Source organism: Ambystoma mexicanum, chromosome 7p, assembly GCF_040938575.1.
Source record: "Ambystoma mexicanum isolate Mex_15411 chromosome 7p, UKY_AmexF1_1, whole genome shotgun sequence".
NCBI classification, from domain to species: Eukaryota; Metazoa; Chordata; class Amphibia; order Caudata; family Ambystomatidae; genus Ambystoma; species Ambystoma mexicanum.
This window is the reverse complement of record NC_090939.1, coordinates 596,330,532-596,352,973: the sequence shown is the minus strand read 5'-3', so window position 1 is coordinate 596,352,973 and position 22,442 is coordinate 596,330,532. Positions and strand designations below refer to the sequence as shown.

The window sequence follows — 22,442 nt, the reverse complement described above, 5'->3', positions numbered from 1 at the left end:
TTGGGGCAGGGGATGGGGAATAATAGGGAGTGGGGGGGCAAGCATGTTTTTGGTGTTAGAGCATGGGGGTCACATTGTGAAACTGCACAGTGGTTCCAGGGTTTGTTGCGGGTGGGGGTACACAATGCTAGTCTGGGGGGGGGGGCAGGAGTTGAGTTGGAGAAGGGGTTTGGCTTGGGAAGAGAAGGTATCTATGGACGTGGGAGAGTATGCAATTGCTAAGCGATGTATAGTCTAGAATCATTGAATGTAAGGGGCCTGAACAGCCCAAGCAAAAGGTTAACAGTGCTGCTGGATATTAAGAAAAGGGGAGGAAAGATAGTATGCCATCAGGAAACACACTTGGTAAAAGGGTTGTGGAGCGTCTACACAATAGGGAATACCCATTTCAATATCATGCAGTGGCGGAGTGCAAAAGAGCAAGAGTGGCCATTCTTCTCCATAAGTCACTGACATTAGAAGGGACCAAGGTGAAGCCCGACCCAGATGGGCGGTATGTGATGGTGAAGGCGCAAGTTGGGAGGTCAAATGTACATATGGGCATCAGTTTACATGCCCAACAAGGGGCAGTAAAAGTTCCTGGAGAGGTGTCTAGCGGAATTAGAACGGTTTGTGGGGGGAGAACTAATACTCGCAGGGGACTATAACCTAGCTATGGATCCAGAAAGCCGACAGATCGGGAGGGGTGCTGGGGCATGCAATGAGAACAATGTCCAAACAACTTGGAGAGAGGATTGAGGAAGTGGGCATGAAGAATACATGGCAAATGCATAATCCACGGGATACAGATTATTTGTTTTATTCACAAGTCTACAAAACCTACTCCCAGATCGACTATATTATGGCAACGCAGAGGATAGTGCAGGCCGCCGCAAATGTGCACATGGGGAGCATGACGGGATCAGATCATGCACTGGTTACACTGGAGTGAGGAGAAGGAGGCATAACAGGGGGGCACATGGGGAGGAGGCTTGAGGAATACCTCCTTAGAGATAAGGGGATATACGCGCAGGTGGAAGGTGAAATTAAGATACTTTTAGAGGGTGTAAGAAAGGCATGGTATCAACAGTAAGACAGACACACGTGATTTGTATTATTCATAGATTCACATATGCCCGCCCTCCTCCCCTGGGGAGTGGCTGCTCCGTATCCAGTCAGTTATCAACTGTCAGCCTCACGGTTCCAAATCTGAAGATGGCTGCCTGGGGTATGATATGATCTGATTGGTTATTTATAACGCGCCTAATATCCAGAGGTTTCTAAGCGCGGACCCGGGGATCAAACCTGTGGTGTTCGTGTTGTCTTGCTTCTAAGGCAAGCAGGTTGCCCCTGAGCTATCCTCCCGAGACAGAATTTAAAGGCATGGTCTAGTAAAAAATTTTATTTAAAAAATAGATAGGCAACATAAAAAAAATACTAGCATTCTCTTTTTTAAAACTTCCTATGTAAAATTTTGAGCTATTCAAGCTCAAAATTCGCAAAAGCAAGCACATGGGCGCATCCATTTTGTGAAATAGATGCCCTCCTGTGCTGGCTTTTGCGGCACTAATGAAGGAAAAGCCAGCCAGCTGTAGTAAACAAAAGCTACCGCTGGGTGGCTTTCCCTTAATTAGTGCTGTACGCGGAGGACGGGGACCGGAGACCAGAGCAGGAAAGCTGCAGCTGAATCTCGGTAAGGGTATTTATTAAAAAAAATAATAATAAGCACTAGCTGCGGTTTTTTTTCTAAGTTTTCTGGGCTGGAGGAGCCCGGAAAACTTAGAAATAAAACTGCAGCTTTAAAAACGTTGTATTTATGTTTGCGGTCGCTTTTGAAGCGACCGCAAACATAAATACAACGTTATTGCGTTGGAAAACGCTGCGGTTTTTCTTTCCACGTTTCTCAGGCTCCTCCGGCTCGGAGGAGCCTGAGAAACTCGGAAAGAAAAACCGCAGCGTTTTCCAACACAACCGCATTGTTTCTGCCTGAATCTGCTTTCCCATTTGGGGCTCTCGGGCTCCACGGGGAGCCAGAGAGCCCCAAATGGGAAAGCAGATTCAGGCAGAAACAACGCGGCATTGCGGAAAACAGCGCAGCATTTAGCATTTCCCATTTGGGGCTCTCGGGCTCCCCACGGAGCCCGAGAGCCCCAAATGGGAAATCAGCTGTAGGCAGAAACACTACGCGGCATGTAAACACAACCACGTTGTGTTTCTGCCTGCTGTGGCTTTCACTTTGGCTCTCCGGTGCTCCCCTGGGAGCACCGGAGACCCAAAGTGATAGCCACAGCAGGCAGAAACACAACGCGGTTGTGTTGGAAAACGCTGCGGTTTTTCTTTCCGAGTTTCTCAGGCTCCTCCGGAGCCGGAGGAGCCTGAGAAACTTGGAAAGAAAAACCATAGCGTTTTCCAACACAATAACGTTGTATTTATGTTTGCGGTCGCTTCAAAAGCGACCGCAAACATAAATACAACGTTTTTAAAGCTGCGGTTTTATTTCTAAGTTTTCCAGGCTCCTCCAGCCCGGAAAACTTAGAAAAAAAAACCGCAGCTAGTGCTTTTTTTTTTTTTTTAAAATAAATAGCACTTACCGAGATTCAGCTGCAGCTTTACTGCTCTGGTCTCCGGTCCCCGTCCTCCGCGTACAGCACTAATGAAGGGAAAGCCACCCAGCGGTAGCTTTTGTTTACTATAGCTGGCTGGCTTTTTCTTCATTAGTGCCGCAAAAGCAAAAGCCAGCACAGGAGGGCATCCATTTCACAAAATGGATGCGCCCATGTGCTTGCTTTTGCGAATTTTGAGCTTGAATAGCTCAAAATTTTACATAGGAAGTTTTAAAAAAGAGAATGCTAGTCTTTTTTTTTATGTTGCCTATCTATTTTTTAAATAACATTTTTTACTAGACCATGCCTTTAAGCCCTGCCGCCTCATTGGTTACGGTCTGAAATTACCAAAGGAGCTGCAGGGATTGCACAAGTCAAGGGCTACACAGGCCCTATGGGACTCAGTGTGTAGCATTTTCCTATAGGAAAAAGTTTAATTAAGTATAACGTTATTCAAATTACCAAGGATTCCCAGTCTGACGGGGAATATTCAAGCATCTGAATCTATGAAAGATACGGATGATGGCGAAATACAGTTACAGGTAAGTAACAAAGACATCATGGTCCCTGCTGTGTCAGCCCTCCATTACAACACCCTTTACCAGCCTGATCACTTTGCCCATTCGCTGCACCAGTGACCGGGTCACCCCAATCAACCACACAGAACCGGTCTGTCAAGCGGAAATGATCTTCCTTAAAATTCTTTGAAATTGAAGCACTCATTGATGCCCTCATCAACCTCCTTCCTATCAAGTCCCCTGTACAAGTCTGTAAGGACATACAAAAGCACTCAACACCTTGAAGACCAACATACAGGCCCCAGAGAAACCACAAACCATCGGACATAAATCATCCACCTCTGGTATAAACAGTAAGTTAATATTAAAAAGTCCACCAAAAACAAGACAATGCCTGATCAAAAATATAATCTGTCCCAACAAGACTTTCGTACTACCTGCTGACTAATTACAACATCAAAATCCACCTAGAACTAGAAGAACCTAGTTGAAGCCAATAGCGAAGGAAAAGCTCTCTTCAAGGCTTCTATTGCCAACAACTACTTTTTGGGATCATATGAATACTACGACAAAAAAATGTTGCCTATATCTTACACTGTGCCTTTGCCTATATCTCATACGATGCCTTTGCGCCGTACTAAAATCCAGACCCCTATGTGAGAAACCTGAAGGTGTCTCACCCACTAGTCCCCCAGGGATCTGTCATCCAGATGGCCAGAACACAGCCAGCGCTATTGGATCCAGTTTCTGTGGGTGGACCAGTGTGGGAGGAACACCTGGAGTGGGGGTCTTCGGGGAGTGGAAGTGGGACACCGAAGGGTGAGACATGGTATCCTCTTCCTTATGACACCTTTTCCCCATCCTTCCCAGTAGGATATTTAGAAACTCTACCTCCCTCTTCCAATACAAACACTTTCTCACACTGTGAGAGCGACAAACACACACTCCTGACTGCTCTTTCCCTTCCCCATAGGGATCAAAGGCAGAGCACAAGAGCACACTCCGAGCAAGGCCCGATAGCATGAGGAAGCAGCATTTCCAGGATGGCAGTTCAACCGGAGGTGAAAGGTGGCGAGGCCTGAAAGGATATCAAGAAGGGAATTGACCTTGCCCTTTTCACCTCGGTCCCATGAAGCCTCCGACAAACGAAACATAAGACCGGGAATGTCATAGATGACCTTCAAAACTGTATCCCTGTGGGACTTAACTCCCCAGCGCTACCTCCTATTCTGATGAACTACTGAAAACCTCAATGTTATGTTATGTTTTCTATATTTGCAAAGTGCATGTACGCCGAAAGGCATCATGGCGCTGACTGGTGGAGAAAGCAAGACATCATATGACAATCTAGAACAAGAAAGTTTGGCGGGACCGACGGAAAGTTAAATGGTCAGGCATGGCTCGCAAAGGACAAGGAAGAGCATTCCATGCCTTAGCTGCAACAACTAAATAAGGCCCGCCCACCCACACGGGAAAGCCTATACGGGGGACATAAACCAGTAAGTGCAGACTGAGAGCGAAGGAGGCGGGAAGGAACATACAAAGGAAACTTTGCCTGAAGATTCTTTGCCCCCGCCCCCCCCTCCTTTATAGAAGGCACTGTGAACAATGCACAGTGATTTAGGAGCCAGCGGAGCTGTCGAACTAAAGGAGACATATGTGCCCCCATCGGAGGATGGAGGATCGCCCTAGCTGCAGCGTTCTGAGGGAGCTGGAGCCGGTTTAGAAGATAGCAGGGTTGGCCAAAACAAAGCGAGTTACAGTAGTCCACTGTACTAAACACAAGAGCTGCTACAACCGGAACCTGATGCTGAGCCGGGATAAACAGAGGAACCTTCGGCAGAATTTTAAATCTATAGTGGCCAACCCTACAAACTGACGCAATCTGATTCTCCATGGAAAGAGAGGAAGCAATTTTTATCCCAAGATATTTGACCAAAGTGGCAGGCATTGGCAGGGGGCCCAAGGAACTAGGCCAAACCTCAGATGTTCAGAAAGAAAGAGGTTTGGGGGTGCCTACAACCAACACCTCAGTTTTGTCACTGTTGAGCTTAAGCCAATTAGCCGCCATCCAGGCACAGACATGCTCCAGGCAACACCTAAGCCGTGCCGCGGTATCTGGACAAGTGAGATCAAGGCGAACCAGGATCTGAGTGTCATCCACATAGGAGTAGCACCTTAACCCCTGTAACTGGATAAGGCGGAGAAGAGGCCTAATATAGATATTAAATCATATTGGCGACCGTGCAGAGCCCTTTGGTATGCCGCGAGAAAGCAAAACTCATTTAGAATGGAACGGAGGAAGAGATACTGAGAGCAATCGGCAAGGAAGGCAGAGAACCATAAACAGAACCTGGCCGGACAAGCCAGCCACTAATAGCCGTGAGATCAGGGTGAGATGGTCAACCGTTTCAAACGCAGCAGATAGATCTAACAATATCACTGCACCGACTCCACCCTGATCGACCAAACTGGAAAGATCATCCATCCCCAATGCACTCCCAATTGAAGAACTCCATCCATTCCCAGCTATTGTCAATGCATCCCTCATTCAAGGAACATTTCACACTACCCGCAAAACCAGACACATACTCCATGTTCTTAACAAAATATTGGACTGGACATCAACTATTGCCCCATCACACCTTCTGTTTCCATGGCAACATCCCCAAAAAAGTCACAGCATGCACTTCAAGCACACATTAATGCCGACAATTTCCCAGAGCAGGACACATGGGTGGGGTTGCTCAAATGTCACCATCGCCAATGCGCCCCAGACTGGTATGCCAACCTTGTGTCCTAACTTCCTATTTTTTAATAAGTCTCCCGAAATAGCCTATACTGATAGCACAGGTCTGGACCCCGTCCTGTGCAGGGCAAATGGATGGGGTTGGTCATATTTCACCATGGAAGTACACCCCAGACTGGTATGCCAAGCTCGGGCCAATACTTCAGCCCACCAATTCTTGTGGGGCTGGAGCCAACAATTGCAAAATCGGCAAATCTCCCGAAATCGCCCATACCGATAGCACCTGTGCAGGCTGAATGGGTGGGGGTGGTCTAATTTCACTACCGCCAGTACACCCCACACTGGTATGTCGACCTTGGGCCACAATTTCAGCCGAACAACTGTTATGGGGCTGGAGCCAACACCGAACATACATACAAACTTTCACAAATAAATATATAGATAAAGATGAGAACAAGTAGTGAGACAGTTTATGAGAAAGTAAAAAACTAGGACATATGCCAGGGACAAAGCAAACAAAATGTGTATGAGAAAACAGATGACTTACAATAACAACAACCTATGTGGGCAAGTGCTTCAAACTAAAGCGGAATACTAATACATTTTATTTTAATGTCTGTTTTATTATTATTAATAAGCATGTGACCGACAAGTACTGTTACGTCAAGAAAGATATCGCCACAAAATAAAGATAGTGCAGGACAATATGCATTACTCAACCAATGATAACAGAACAGAAAGGTTTTAAAAGTAGATAAAAAAACAGAAATCTAAAACAAGGCTTGAAAGGTAGCATCATACAGTGGGTGAGGTAGGAGCTATTCGGTCTCTCAAAGGGCTTGCATAGGTGGTCAGCATGGAAGTAAACAGCGTTTAGAAATAACATGGGGTGAACTTTTCAACCAGAATTTCACATCTTAATATGGGCAAGTAATCCTGAAGATTCAAAAGAGGTCTTCACCCAGCACTCAAGGTGGCTTATCATCTGACGGTTTGAGCATCGCCAGGATGAGTGCCTTCCATGCCTCAATGTTTACAGAAGTGTCACGTGCCCCCTCTCCCAAGGCTCTATCCCGGGCCGTTGTCTCTGCCTTACGCTATTGTTCAAAGTCCTTATACCATGCACTGTACTTGAGTCCTCTTTTTAATTTCCAGGACATTGCTATATGCCTCTTTGCTAGGATGCATGCAAGGTCCATGAATTTGATGGTATGCCAATATTTGTCCAGTCTGGGGTATGCACCCAGCAGACAATCTCATCCAATTGGTATAGCGCGATCCCAGCACCAGTGAAGTCTAAGTCTCCATATGGCACTGGAGCGCATTTCCAAAACATGTGCATGAGGTACGCTTCATCTGCGCCACACTAAGGACAAACTCGAGACACCCCAGGGTCAAACCTGGCTATTTGACTAGGAGTCATATAAGTTTGATGAAGCACATTGAGCTGTAAAAGACGAAACCGTGCATTTCGCGATACCCTTTTGACAAAAAGTAAAGCGTTATCCCATTGCACATTGAGTCTCCCATCCAAGGTCCCCCTTCCACTGTTCTTTCAGTCGCACACTGATTAGCCCCAACAGACACGGGGCCTTCCTCAAGCTCATACATCAAAGCTAACAGCGCCGCAGGCTTTAGTTCACCAGGCCAGGTAGCCCATTTAGTCTTGGCTACTTTAACCAGTTTCAAATAATGCAGCAATTGGCCCTTGGGGTACGCCCTCCGCTTGTTTTAGATCTCCCAAGTCCTGGAAAGTCCCATTATTGTACATAACTCCCCATGTGGTCAGCCCCAGTTCCTTCCACCTACTGGCGATCGCCAATGTGCACGTGTCTAAACCTGCATCCACTGTCATAGGGACATGCGAGTAAGGGTGTTGTAGGTTCAGTGCCTTCGGTGTTCTGTCTCATACCTCTGCCTAGCCTAACAAGTAGTATCTGTTGACACATGCAGCAGTACAGAACCCACAAATCCTCCTTGAGCCATGCTGGGCGCACTAGTGTCATCAGCAACATGGATTCCGCGGTGGGTGCACCCGAAGTACGTGCAGCCAGATAATACATTTCCAAACGTGGTAGCTGCACTCCACCATCACAGTACCTCATACACGGGTGTGCAGCACAATCTTATGTGGTCCATGACTCCAGAGAAAGCCCCTGAACACAGAGGCCTCGAAAGAAGCCCACCCCAATGTAGTAGTGTACATTCATGAAAGTGTAAAGCAACTGTGGGAGCACACTTATTTTCACTAGGGCTACCCTCCCCATAAGAGACAGTGGGCCTCATTACGACCCAGGCGCTAATGGGTTAACGGCGCCGCAAAAGGCTGCGGCGCCGTTAACCTATTAGCGCCTAATTACGAGGTCCCTTTGCGGGACCCGACTGTAACGGCTGGTTTTACCAGCCGTTAAAGTAGGGACCCGCAAAGGGACCTTGGTGCTAAGTATGGTGCCGCAATTTGCGGCACCGTACTTGGAGCCTTCCCCATTCCCATTGAGCCCTATGGGGCAAAAATGGGAATGGGGAAGGGCCATGGCGGCATGGGGAATTACCGCCCCGCCAACCTCGGAATGGGGTGGTAATTCCCCATTCCGCCATGGCGGAGTCGGTATGTTACCGGCATGGACCATGGTGCTATTAGCACCATGGTCCAACGCCTGGGTCGTAATGAGGCCCAGTGTCAATTTGCCCCAAAATTTCATGGATCTTTTCATGCCCTTCACCGCCCTAATCGTGTTTTTAACGTGCCTATCTTCAGGCACATGTGTTATGTGGATACCGAAGTACCTAAATGTGCACATCTTGAAACACTTGTGTATAGGCGCATTATACATGTCTTATCATATCTCCCTTTTCAGTCCCAAGTATGGTAAATCCCTAGCATCCAACTCCCGCAGCATAGCTAAAGGGAAGAGACATGACTTCTGCCTACTGAAAGAAATCCCAGACACCCTGCAAAAATCATCCAAAATTTTCAAGATAATGAGCAAGTTATGATCCGGCTCGCATAAGTATAAGAGAACATAGTCAGCGTAAAGGGATAATAGATGCCTGGATCCCCCCACTTCGATACCAGCTTCTAAGTATTTTTGTCTCATATACACTGCCAGGGGTTTCAATGCTCGCATGTAGAGCATTTGCGTTAGCAGGCTCCCCTGGCAGGTCCCTCTCTGTATATCCCATGAGTCCGATACCCGTCTCTTTGTTTTTACCCTGGCCATCGTCTGCATATACAGCGACACAATCCAGCGGATAAAGCCCTCCTCTATCCCGATACCATGCAGTGCTGCGCACATCCATTCCCAATAGACTGAATCAAACGTCTTGACAGCATCCACGGATGCCACTGTATATGGAGTTTCTTGCGGGTTAGTCTGGTCAATTATATGCTATAAGTGGCGATGATTCAAGGCAGTGCTCCGGCCAGGTAAAAAACATGTCTGATCTTCATTTATTAAGGTACCTATTACTTTGCGTAGTCGCCCAGCCAGCAATGCCGTCAGATGTCTTGATTCAGCATAGCCAAGGGCGGTAGGATTGACAGTGTTCCGCAGGCTTACCAGACTTCAGGATGGGAACCACCAGTGTTTCACGCATACTAGGCAGGAGCAAACCTTTCTCATAAGCTTCACCGTACATATTTAATAACACAGGGGTGAGGATACAGTCATATGCCCCTGTAAAACTCTGCAAGGAGTCCATCACCCCCCAATGTTCTGCAATGGGTCAGGGAAGCAATCACCCGCCCTAGCTCATCTGCTGTCAAATGCATCTCCAGGGCAGCCACTCCACGGCAGCCACTTGTTCGGCAGTGAGCCTTGCCATCCGAATCTGGGTAAGGACAGAATTCAACTCATCTGGGTGCACCGGGACATCATGTCAGTACAAAATGTGCTGAATGTATCATTTATCACTACCCGAGACTGCCATTGGGTGCCGCGTTCATCATATAATAGAGTAATTGCGCACCTAGGCTGCTCTGTCCTACATAGCCATGCTAATAACCTCCCTGATTTGTCCCCTTCTGCGTGCGTACGTGCCCCGTGTGTTGCATAGTGAGATTTGTGGAGCCTTTCCCAAACCTCCGTACATTGTGTCCATAACGCGAAGAGGTGGCTTCTATGGTGCAAATCCAGTCTTCCAGACCCCAGGTCTCCCTGCAGTGACCTTCTAATACCCCCTGTGCCAGATATCGCTTGCCCCCGGGTCACCACCTGGAGAGCCTCCCACACCGTCTCCCAGCTATCTACACTGCCCACATTAGTTTCAAGGAAGGACACCAGGAAGTCCTCCAGCCGACTCCTAAAGCAGTCATCTCGCAGCACATCCGCTGCCATACGCCACATCGGAACAGGGGGTCTAGGTCCTCCATCATCCCAGTTTACCATCAATTGGGAATGTCCTGAGATGGAGCGCCCCATATCCTCGGCGCCTGAGAACTCTGCCAAGTGCTCAGCCCCCAACAAACAATCTATCCTGGTGTACAGCCCATATAGGGCAGAATAATAGGAATACCCCCTCATTGATTTGCAGTTCCCTCCAGACGTCCACCAATGCTAGTTCAGTCACAGCAGCATTAAGGGCCCCCAAGGGCAGTGAAAGCCCGCCCGTGTAGCAAACGACCTGTCTAGGGCTGGGTCCCGAACACAATTAAAATCCCCTTCCCTTCCCCAGCAGGTGCAGTTAAGGAAGCAACAGTGTGAGGCTCCTGCAATAATTACTCCTCTGCACTTTGAGCTGGCATCCAGAATGGTTGGGTCGTGGAGCAAAAGCCCAGAGTCTCCCGAGGGTGACAGCACCACTAATCCGCCCTCAATGGTAGTGTTCCACCAAAACAGGCACACAAAACAGCAAGGGCATAGTCCTGAACCACGTATGTGAGTAATCACTCGCAAAAGAGGGGTCCCAGCAACGAAGAGGGTGGTGAGCACGCGCCAATAAAGGCAATCCTTGTTGGTTGAACAAGTATGGCACACCTCTAGGTGAGCCGAGGCAGTCTTAGTCTGCCACACTGTCTGTCTCCAGAGGGATCAAATGTCCCTCCAAGATCAGATTCCATGTCATCTATGGCACCAGCCAGAGAAATGCGGCTACTGGTAGCCTCACAGGCAGGGCAGAGCTCCTCCGTGCCGCAGAAGCCACTGATGTTGGCTGTCGAGTCTCAGGAGGCCATCACAGTGATCCGCGACAAGGCCATCTCCCAAGGCACTGGAGAGCCATGCAGGAGCAGGTGAGGAGCAACAGGATCGCACATGCGGTGCAGCTCCAAACTCACCGACTATGGGTGCTCTCCTGCTCCGATGCGGGTCTGGCGCTCGTCCTCCTGGCAGGTACCAGTGCAAATCCTGGGCGGCAACTCCAGCCAGTCTCACGGCCGCCAGTGAGAGTCGGTGTTTGCGCTTGTTTTGTTCTAGCACGGCCACGGCTCCGAGCAGGAGCATCTGCACCATAGGCAGCCTCAGACCCAAGGCAGCTGCTAATTCACCCGCAAAGCCAGGGCAGCCGCCATTATGGTTTTGAAGTTGCGGCGAGGCCGCTTGAATTTCTCAGTTTCCAGAGGTCGGATTCACGTCAGACAAACTCCACACAGACAGGTTCAGGTCGCAGCAGTAAAAATCTGTGCAGTTTAGCATGCTAACCCTTAAAATAGCACTGCAGTCAGGATCTCTGGAAGGATCAGAGCAGGAGCTCACGCCAGGCACGTCCTCTCTGCATGGACTCTAGCCACGCCCCCCAAGCGGAATACTAATTAAATATACAAAATAACATTGAAGACATGCTGGAGGGCCATAGTGGGGTTAACTGGGTAGGATGGAGGAGTAGGTAGGGGATCTCCCACTTTAGCATGAAAGTGAAGTTTAAGCTAAGCTTTGAACAGATCCACAGTTGGGTTGACTTTGTTATGGGCAGTGGGTTCAAGTGGGGTGGGGCAAGTAAACAAAAAGAGCGGAAGCGAGAGGTACCACAGGGCGAGGGTAAAGGATGTTGAGGTTGAGTGTGGAGGTGGATCGGAAGGAACAAAATAGTGAGTAAACGCAGATGCAATGAGACAGGTTCTGAGAAGCAAGACATCAATAGCTTTGTACACTGGGGCAAGGATCTTGAAAAGAGAGTGGTTGTGCATGGCGAGCCAACCAGCATGTTGTCTGTAGGTAGAAGTGGAGGAGGATCTAGATAGGTTGTAGAGAGTACAGGTAGCAAAGTTCAGGACTTTTCTGGAGGGAGGAAGGAGTAGAGAGGAAGGCCAAGGAGTAGGTTTGAGCAGTAGTCCAGTTTGCTGAGCACAAGAGTGGAGATTAGTGTTTCTGTAGCGTGGCTAGTATGAAAAGGATGAATTTTCTGAATGTTGAGAAGGTTAATACGAGCAGCAGAGGCAGTGATAGTGATCACCAGTTGCAGTCATAGGTCGTTATCAAAGAGGACCCCAAGCATTACGTACCTGGGGTGAGGGAACAACGTTAGGCAGGAAGGAGATAGGAGAGGCAGGGAAGGGATAGCATTGGAAGTTGGGAGATAGATAACATTGTTTTTTGAAGAGTGCAGCATGAGGCAGCAGAGATCTGTACAGTGATGAATTGCACTGAGACATTTTGTGATCTGCTGTGAGATGGCTGGGGTGAAAGAGGAAAAGGAGAAAAACTATTTGAGTGACAGCAAAAAGGTGATGGTGAAAACCAAAGGATGAGATAAGTCTTCCAAGTGCAAAGGTATAGAGGGTGAAGATCATAAGCCCAAAGACTGATCTTTGGGGGACACCCACAAGGAGAAGGAACTGGTCAGAAGTGTGCGTGTTCCAAGAGACTTTAAAGAATTAACCTTCCAGGCAGAAGGCGATCCAGGCAAGAGCAGATTTACAAAACCCAGCATCCTGGGGAGAGAGAAGGAGAAAGGAGGGGCTGAAAGTGTTAAAAGCAGCAAAAAGGTCTAAAAGGATGAGCATAGAAGAGAGTTGGGAGTGGTGAGCTTTGAGGGCAACACGCCTGCGGTCGCCTGTGTAGTACCCTCTTCCGCACCACCCTCTGGTGCAACGGCAGAGACAGGGATGATCGTCAATACAGCGCTATGGGGACTGTATGGCATTTCCTCCAGGAAGAGGGCTCTGGGACCAGTGGAGCTAGCAGGATGCCTCCGCTCAGCAGTGATGGGCAAGGCCAGCGATACAATCTCAAGAACCCTGCTCGACCTAGGCAGAACTGCGGGCCGACCTATCTCGGACACCACAGTTCCTGCTACCAGTCTACAGGTACAGGTGGTAGGTGTGGTGGACGGGCCGCGCAATCAAAGAACCTATACCCTATTCCTTCCCAAGTATCTCTTCACCTCGGCCATGCATCTCCTGAACACCTAGTGAAGCCGCAAGGGCACTACAACTCCATGAACTCCATTGGACCAGAAACAGTAGGAGAGGGAAGAACGGCGGCCATGGCAAGGGGCAGGGCATACCGTGTATAAAGGGAGAAGGACTATCCAAACAAGGAGAGATTGGAGAGAGATCAGGGGAAATGGTATAAAAGGAAACAAGGGGAGTGAACATTGTTGCGTTACTTGCCTTGCAGTACGGTGGGTAGCTGGAAGAAAGGGCAGAGGACTGGTGGGCCTATTCAGAGTAGGAATAAGGAGGAGTCCACCCCCTACTCACCAAGGATTTCCAGAGGATGGCTGGGGAGCACTGGAAAGGTGAAGTAACACTCCAGATGGATTTTACTTTTGCAGTACCCTTCAGTAAATCTTTCAGTTGAACACAACCTTAGGAGTGATGATTGTCACTCCTACATGAGCATTATAGAGATACTTGAAGACTTGCATGAGTGCAGTCTCCATGGACTGGTTACTAAGGAAGCCAGGTTGAGGTAGCTCTCCAAGGCCTTTATCCTCAATGTACTTAGTGATCCAGTTGAAGACCACCGATTCAAGGACTTTTGAATAATGGGGAAAGAGAGACTGATCTATAGTTTGCTGGGATGTTTGGGTCAGCAGAGAGTTTATTCAATAGGGGTGGTAAGACAGTTGCCGATTTGAAGGAGGCAGGGAAGAGTCCAGCAGGGAGAGAGGTTAAAGAGCTCGTAATCACATTGTGTATAGGCGCGTTATAAATACCCAATAAATAAAGAGGTAAGGGCAACGGATTGAGACTAAGTCTTTGACCATTTGGGGAGGAAAGGGGTTGATAGGAGTGCAAGATGGGTTGGCACTGCAAGCGATGGGTGCCAATTCAATAAGAGGTAGGGGAGAAATGTATAACTAGGGGAAGAGGTGTTGGACTGAATCAAGGTTGGGGAGAGCGAGAGAGGAGGGTTGTGAGTCATGCATATTAGAGGAGAAGTGAGCAAAGTCATTAGCAGAAAGGGAGGAGGAAATTGACATTGGCTCGGAAGGTGTGAGAAAAGAATGGGTAGATGGAAGTTTGATTGGGTGAAGATTATGTTTGTGAAGTATGAGGATTTGGCAAACTCTAGTGCAGGGGTTAGGGCAGCAAGGGCATTTATGTAGTCTGGAGTAGGGAAGGTGTCCTCCATTTTCACCAGTGTTGTGAATCATGGCACATGTTTGTATTTAAGGGTCTGAATGGTGATTTAATGCTGAGGAAGACGACGGAAATATGTTAATGAGCGAGCAAGATTGTGTGGTCAAATGGAGTCATCAGTGCATAGCGAAAGTCGGAGAAAGCATGGTTATTGTAAGCGGTATGACTAGGGGAAAGAGATGAGAGGTCCTCACATTAAGGTAAGAGTACTGCCTGAATTTCCTCTTATTAATTCAAGAGGGGATATGAGGAGTAGAAGGGCCTGGGATGTTAATGTGAACAATGGAGTGATACCTGCATCCCATAGGTACACCCTTTTCAGGGTAGCAGATGAGAAATACATTGTGAATGAGCGACACATTATTTTAGCGCCTCTTCACTTTAAATTGATGCAGTCTATATGTCTCTTAAATTTTCCTACACACACCCTTAGTCTGTTGTTCAGAGATTCCAGTTTATAGGTGTACAAAACAATTGTACAGGCTTAATGAGTCATGCTAATGCAATTCTGCCAAGATTTGAATACTCAGGCAAAGGGAGTATCCTCCAATGGTTTTATTTTCTCGTTTCTCTAGCTCTGGTACTACTGACTGGTACATCCCGCTTATATGCAATCCTTTCCTAACCGTCCAGATTATTGCCTCTGACCCCTCGCAAGGTGTGCAGACCTGCTTACATTGGTGATTTCTTTCTATAGCTATAGAAAGACCAATAGGCCTGCATTTTGGCACCATACATCGGTTGGTGAAATAAACAGAGAAATGTAAATACCAGGTTGTTGTGCACCTTGTGTCCCTCTCCTCTTTCTAACCGTTTTGAAAGACCCTGATGTGAAGACTTCTATACAGTTCTTCTTTGCAAATCATGGGCTACCTCACCTACCTTACTCCCCATGATTCTGTTTCTGCACTAACCTAAAATAATCATCCCAGAGATTAGCTCAAAGGTGAAAGTGCTATTGCACGATGGTTATTCAATTTAAAAAATCTAGCAATGTCTTGTAACTCTTGGAGTTTCACCCATGTGGTCTGCATTCACTACTGTACCAGAGGGGTGGCTGTGTTGTGTATCGGTGCATCCACAGATGACAAGCATCGGGACAGGGAAATGCTGTGTGGTGTTGTACAGTAAACTGCAGGAGGTAAAGGGACCTCTACTGTACTGAGTACTCTACATGAGTGTTGGGAAGCCCGGTGCCTTTTGTAATGTTTGTGTGATTCTGAACACTACAGTAATTATCTTTACTGTACTTTTAGGCACCTGTGAGACTGACTCTGTAACTAAGGAAGATGATGAATTAGCATAGTCCCTGCTCAAATATTCACTGTACAAAGGCACTTATTTAGCATGCTGAGCTTTCTGGGTTAGAGATTGCACAATGTGACATGAGTCAGCTGTTACAGTTGTCTGGAATTGAGGATGGGTGGGTAACATTTGTGTTCTCTGCTATTTAAGGCAAAAGATCATCTACAGTAAAGTAAGCCTTTCATCTCCCTTGTTTGGGACTTTCATCCGCACTGGACTAGGTTTAACCTCACTACAAGTCCCTTACACTTCGATGGGATCGCCAGCCTAGGAAAACATTTATCACCAACCTAACAAATGTATTAATTTCATTTTAATCTTAAAAACCTGGTTAATTTAGGACAGTGGGGCTTTAACCAGCTAGGAGGGGGCAAAAGAGCAACCTTTTATTCTGTGCTGTGATTTGCATTGTTTTTGTAAAGTAATGCTTTTGTCTCCTTAGGTCCCCAGTTCCGGATTTACTCGAAGACGATTTAGTCTATTTCTTTTAATGACATTTCACTGCAAATGTATGTGGGGGTCCCACAGTCTCCCCCCTCCTTAACAATTACCCTAACCCAACACCTCCACATATATATGCATTGAAATTCGTATAACAAAACATCATAGAAATTGAAATCGTCTTTGACAAAAGCCCCAGCGACGCAATCTACGGTTGCAGCCTATGAGCGATGACGTGGACAAGGGGAAGCATATGTTACATTTAATTGAGAGAGGCAAGGACTTCAAAGGCATGATGTTTATAAATGGGATGCAAATTGCACTTGAGTTGTTTATTTAGAAGACATTTTGAAAGAGGGGGGCTCCCGTCTAGTAAACCACATCTGACGCACCAAGTTTGAGGGAAAGTCCCTGTCTATAGGGGGCGGGGGGGTGTATATCCAAGATTAGCCCAGGCCTGATTGTCTAATAAGGAATATTGGTTAAAGCTTCTTCTACCAGCATGCTGTCTGTGTGACAATTGTGCCACATGTGAAAAGGGTTTATTCCCAGGAGATAAGAAAGCACATGGTAATCCATTGCAGTGGTGCAAATCGTGTGTGGCTGATGGAGCCTTGGAGAGCCAGGACCTTCACTGAATTTGGACTTCTCCTGAGTCTCTGGACCCAAGTACAATTGAAATGGTATGTGCACACTTCAGGGGCTATTTAGAGTAGTTTAATTAACCCCTGAACCAGGCAGAGCCAATGAATGTCATCACAATGTTTTAGTTTGAGGTAATTTTACAAGACATGTGTTGCAGGACAGTTGCCTATGTGAAACCAACCTTACCACTGGTCATTGAAAGGATGAATGGGATTTGTGTATTTTATTTTATGCTCAATTCATTTCTTTAGATTTTGTAGGCCTGCAGCATTGGGGAAAAAACAAAACAAAATGGTCTATCAATAAATCATTGAAGGGCTTTAATCCATGAACTGTTTTTCTTGACTGTTAATGTGGCAAGGCGAGCTGCAGTTGTGGGGGAGTGTTACAATGGCTTTTAAACCGATCTGTAATACTAACCCAGGAACACTGAATACAAATTACAAAGGTCTGACACTGTTTAGCTAATTGGTTGGTTCTTATAAAGTACTTAATTATAAAAAGCATTTTGGCACAACATTAAAATCCTTATTAATATTTGAGGCTGCTGGAGTCGGAGGCATTGAAGGGCAGGCAATGCCGAATTAGAAGTCATTGGCATGGTATCAAGTGCAAGAGGTTCGTCGGCACATGGAGGAAGCCTGAAGGTGTGCAGCTGAGGACTGTGTGAACAACGCTGGTTTTCCTTCACTGGTTCTTACTCAACCAGCTGCTTGAACTTTGTAGCCAACTGCCCATGCTGTTTTTGGACTGCCTGAGCTAAAAGGCACACATCTTTCAGGAGGTGTAAAATGACATCTCTGGCTGCACAGCCTGTTGGTGGTTTGACCCCTGTTGAATGGCAAGGAGACATCTTGTGATGAAATTGTAGCATCTCAAAAGGGTTCATTGTGTATCAGAGAATGTATTGGTGAAATGGCTGTCAGATAAAATAATGCGATATGTACAAATTTCACTCTCAAGTACTGTGCCTTTAACTTTCTTGATGTGTGGGTGTTGTAGTATTTACCTATTTGCCAACTAAGGAATCGCACAGTTTTGTAATGGAGCAGGTGTTTTATAGAATGTTGCACCTCTAATCACTAAGCTTGGTAGCCATACAGAGATTCCTATAAGTGAGACTGTGGTAGATGGGCAGCCAAAGGAGAGTCTTGAGTGCAGATGTAAAGTAACTCTTCTCCATCTTTAACCTTTGTTCTTTATCTGGCTAACAGATACCTGTGCTCATCAATCTGAGCCTTGATGCTGATGTGAACTTGCCTATAAAACCACTGATCTTTGCGCTGGCGATTGGAGCATGTCTTGGAGGTGAGTATCTGGGTTAGTCTGTATCACTTTAATAGGTAGCTCATTGATTGATTGTGACCAGAAGAACGAAAATTGTGCCTTTTTTAAAAAGTAATATTCAGACCTCTTTAATCTTCTTCGCTACTGTCATTTCTGATTGCATCTCAAACTGTAGGTACTGCTCAAACATTCTATATTCTAATGTGATGTCCCCTTCCCCTTTTTGTGGCTATTGCTGTATAACAAAAGATATGGAACGCCTCACATATCCGTTTGTAATGTGCAAATCACCTTTTAATCCGTTCTATCAGAAACACATTTACTTTGAGTATGTAGCTTTTGAAGCTAGGGAGGAGAAAATACAATATTTCTCCAATCACTTTATTACACACCTGTCTGAACAGAGAATCTTTGATATACATTGTGCAGTGTGAGATGTTGACATAGATGATGTCAGCATCAAATTCTATTTTGAAGAAAGCAAGCATCTTGCCTCATCTGGTTGCACACTTCAGAGCATGTGATGGAGTTAGTTACTTGGCCAACACAGAAATAAGAGACTTGCAGCATTTGCTTCCTTTCTAGTGTTTCTGTAGCACCAAATAGTTTGCTGTGAGACCTTTGGACATTAATTATGTAAAACCTCATCCTAATGGACTACTTCCTCCCACTGATTCCGCATCTATGATCTCCCTAGCCCAGTGCAGCTGTTCTACAGAAAGGTTCCCCTACTAGGGGATGCAGCGTGGCTCTGCGTTGGCCCCGTCCAACACCTCTACATGCCTGTGCCGAATATGATACTGGGGCCAGTATATATAGTGACGCTGTGCTGTGTCCTCATTTCCATTTGTCCACGCATGCTGATCGGAAAACACGCTTGCCAAGCTTTTCCTACTTTTTGAAGTATGCCATGCCTACACTATCCAAGGTCTCGTCTCAGGCTTCAACCTGTGCACGGACTGCGGCAGTTAAATGCCAGTCTCGGGTTTGCACTGGATTTGTTTGTATTGCTTTGCTGAGGACCATGATACCCATGATTGCAGGTCATGCCAGTCCATGCACCTGAAGGTCCTCCAGGACAGAACGTGCTGAATATCTTTACCTTTATTCACAAGACAAAGGGTGAAGCTATGCGGGGTCGGTTGAGGTTGTGCGGCGCAGAACAATGCTCCAAGCAGCAGGTGGCTCTGTGCAAGGAAATGGACAGGAAGCATCATCCGAAGAGGTTCCACTCCCAGAGTGAGTACTTGCACTGACATTCGTTGTCTTGAAGAAGAGCCACAGCTCCAAGTGGTCCCCTGCGCATTCGGCGGAGTTGGGAGGAAGGAATTCATTAGAAGAACAAATTACTTGCCTCTAAGTAATGTTCTTTCTGATGAACATTCCTCCTATTTATTCCTCATCGCCCTCCCTATCAGCCCCTCTTGCGGAAGCTTTTACTCAATCAGTTCTACAGTCTCTCAGCTTCAGAGTGCTAGGAAGAAAGGGTGCAACTGAGGTCACGGGCGTGGTGTCGCTATAGATACTGGACCTACCGTCATATCTGAAGCATAGAGGCATCGAACGGAACCGATGAGGAGCCATGCTGCGCCCACTGACGGGACTAGAGGATAGTAAAAAAGATGGCAAAACATTGGAAAATAAAATTTGGTTAATCCTTTGCAGAGGGGAGTGTCGGGGGGGAAATTCTCCCGGGGTCGGCTGGGCCGTCCGCGGACCTCCGGGCAGAGAGGCCCCAACTCCTCCCGTATATCCCAAAAAAGAGATAGAGTATGAGACACATGCAAGAAGCAAGGTGGTTCTGCTGTTTATTAAACAAAACGGCAGGGATGGGTCGAGGATCGTACGCGTCCGTCCTGACACTCTCTCCTCGTCGTGGGGTTCGCAGGCCCTTTTTACCTTAGTATGACGCGCTACTTGCGTCACCTGAGAAAGTTAGCAAAAAACCTATTGCCACTCTGGATTGGTTCCCCGAGTGGTAGGGTTAGTATAGCATACGTATAGATAACGTTGTTAGTGGTTAAGGGTCAGTCAGGTGGTATACTTGGGTTGTCCCTTCAATTTGATACATAAAAATTGTTACATGAAGACCCCTGAGGATTGGTCAATGTTAATGGCGTCAGTGATAAGAGCCCCATGTTCTGATTGGTCCACCCGCGAGCCCCCCAGTCTGGGACCATCGCTGTTCCCAGCTCGCGGTGCACCTGTCATTTGCAACAATGTTTCACTATGGGTATGTGCAGACAATGTGAGGATTTATTCATGTGCTGGAAGGCCGACTACTCCCACCGCCGCAGATGTCCATTGAGTCGCTTAATTGTATCTGCCTGTGTCTTGAGACGGGGGATCCAGGCGCCTCCCTTTCTCCTGGGCTTGGCACCCTATCAGGTTCGGCTTGGTCACGTGAGGTGGGACCGTGGTTGAGGCAGAATTCTGCACAATTAATATTACATTTCCCACTGTGTGCCTGGCTTAATTTGCAGGTGTGACCTTGGCGTCGGCTTGCGGTATGCGAGTTTGCAACATTGTGCCCTTGACTGTCTGCTTTCGCCGGGCTCATTCTGCAGGGTCAGCAACCAAACTCTTGCTCGTTCAATGTTCATGGAAGCTTTTGCTTGCGGCCTACTTGGGTGTGGTGCATAGGTGGAGCCAGTTGATACACAGGTTCTTTAGGTTATGGTACCATATTGCTTCATCCCCAGTATCGTGTCTTCGTTATATTTCTCATTATGGAGCGTGAGCAAGCTTTTTAGATGAGTTCATTATGCGTCTTGCGTTTCTGCATTTTGAAAAGCCTATGTGAAAAATAATAAAGATGCGTGGGTGTGTCCGTCGCCTACGTCATAGCACTGAGTATGTTCTTCGTGTGGATTGGTGTGGGAGTGTCCAGTGTACATGTTTGCACGGGTGTGCTGACCGTTGGCTAGGTCGTCATGGCATCTCTAACAATGTGTTGATTTAGTGCTGGATGGTTCAGTCGAGTCCATCCATGCCGCAAGTGTCGGCATGTGCAGGGCAGGCTGGTGGGCAGGCGAGTGGGCACATCCGTATGTTCCTGTACCAGGGTATTTGGTCGTCTGGTAGATGGGCAAACTCCTCTCGTGGCGGGTGTCTGGGCCGTGATCCTCTAGGCCAGGGTTGAGAGGGGATTGGTGGGAGCCTTTTGTTCACTTTTCCCACTTCAGGAGGATTGAGTTAGCAACATTCAGGAAGGGACACTAATATTGAAGACACTGAGGGCTGTTAATAGTGGGGGCAGACTCTGCATTGTGGTTCACATGTAGTTTTAATTGTCCAGCCAGTCTGACCGATTAGGCTGCAGATCGCTTTTACATGGCTATTGCCTCTCCTGCTCTCTGTTGCATTCAAAAACGTAAGTCCATTAACAGTGGGTGTCTGAAATAGGAACCCTGGGTTTCAGATCTCTAGACTCAGCCATACAAACAGTGAAATCAGTCCCTGCCTCTGAACAGAAAACGGTTCACTGGAAAATAGTTAATATCCTGCTCAGTCCATGGGTCTTGGATTTGTCAGTTGTTAGAATTGAAAACTATTAAAGCAACTTCACAAGAGTATCTACAAAAGACATTGCCCAAATTTTCTAGCTATTGGTTTTAAGCATCTGCCTCCCTTTGGGAGAGTGTGCTGAAGACATTAAGGTTCTTCACCTAACATTGACTGCAGTTGCCGGAATGGGGTTTGCAATGTTGATGATGTAAGGGTTAGAGATGCAGGAGGCATTTGTACCGCTTTGTAGTATCGCCCAACTAAGCACTGAAGTCATGCTCCTTGTTAGTGTGCAGTATTATTTTTTAGCACCATGAACAAGAGTGTTGCTTAGTTGCTAGGGTTAAATCACACTGCTTACCATTCCCCATGCTCCAGCCCATTAAAAATCGAAACGCACCTTTCCCAGAATGTTTCTTTATTCCTGAACAGGCTATCATTTGTTTCCCCCCCCCCACCCACTGGAATTCTAAGGGTGTCAACATATCCATAGTTTGCCTATACGGTACACATCTTTATTGGCTTTAAATTGGGAGGAAGTTGGCGAAAGGTTTATGAGGAATTTGTTGACCTCTTTGCACACTAGTCTGGCATGGTAGTTTATTACTCACTAATGGCCCAATGTAAAAATAAAAAATTAATTATACCTTTTACATATTAACATACTCTCATATATTAATGTACGGGCCCATTTTACATCTGAAACTGTATCAAAGAGTTGCTGCATCTTTCCAACTCTAGTCTTGCCTTTGTTGTTTCGGCATGAATACAGCATCCTGAAAACAAATTAATCAGAACCTTTTCTTTTGAGGTCTCCAATACCCTTCACATCCACACTCTCCATCTCTGTGATTTGTCTAATTATTGCAAGGAGATGAAAGATT

General features: G+C 46.8%; 1 protein-coding gene across 2 annotated transcripts in view; it reads left to right on the top strand.

Moving 5' to 3' along the window:
• Nucleotides 1-22,442, top strand: part of OCA2 (OCA2 melanosomal transmembrane protein) — a 1,377,074-nt gene that overhangs the window by 1,147,340 nt on the left and 207,292 nt on the right. For both annotated transcript variants that reach the window (XM_069636602.1, XM_069636601.1), the window contains one exon: nt 17,979-18,072. In XM_069636602.1, the coding sequence (XP_069492703.1) occupies nt 17,979-18,072 (94 nt within the window). The remainder of the gene's footprint in view (nt 1-17,978; nt 18,073-22,442) is intronic.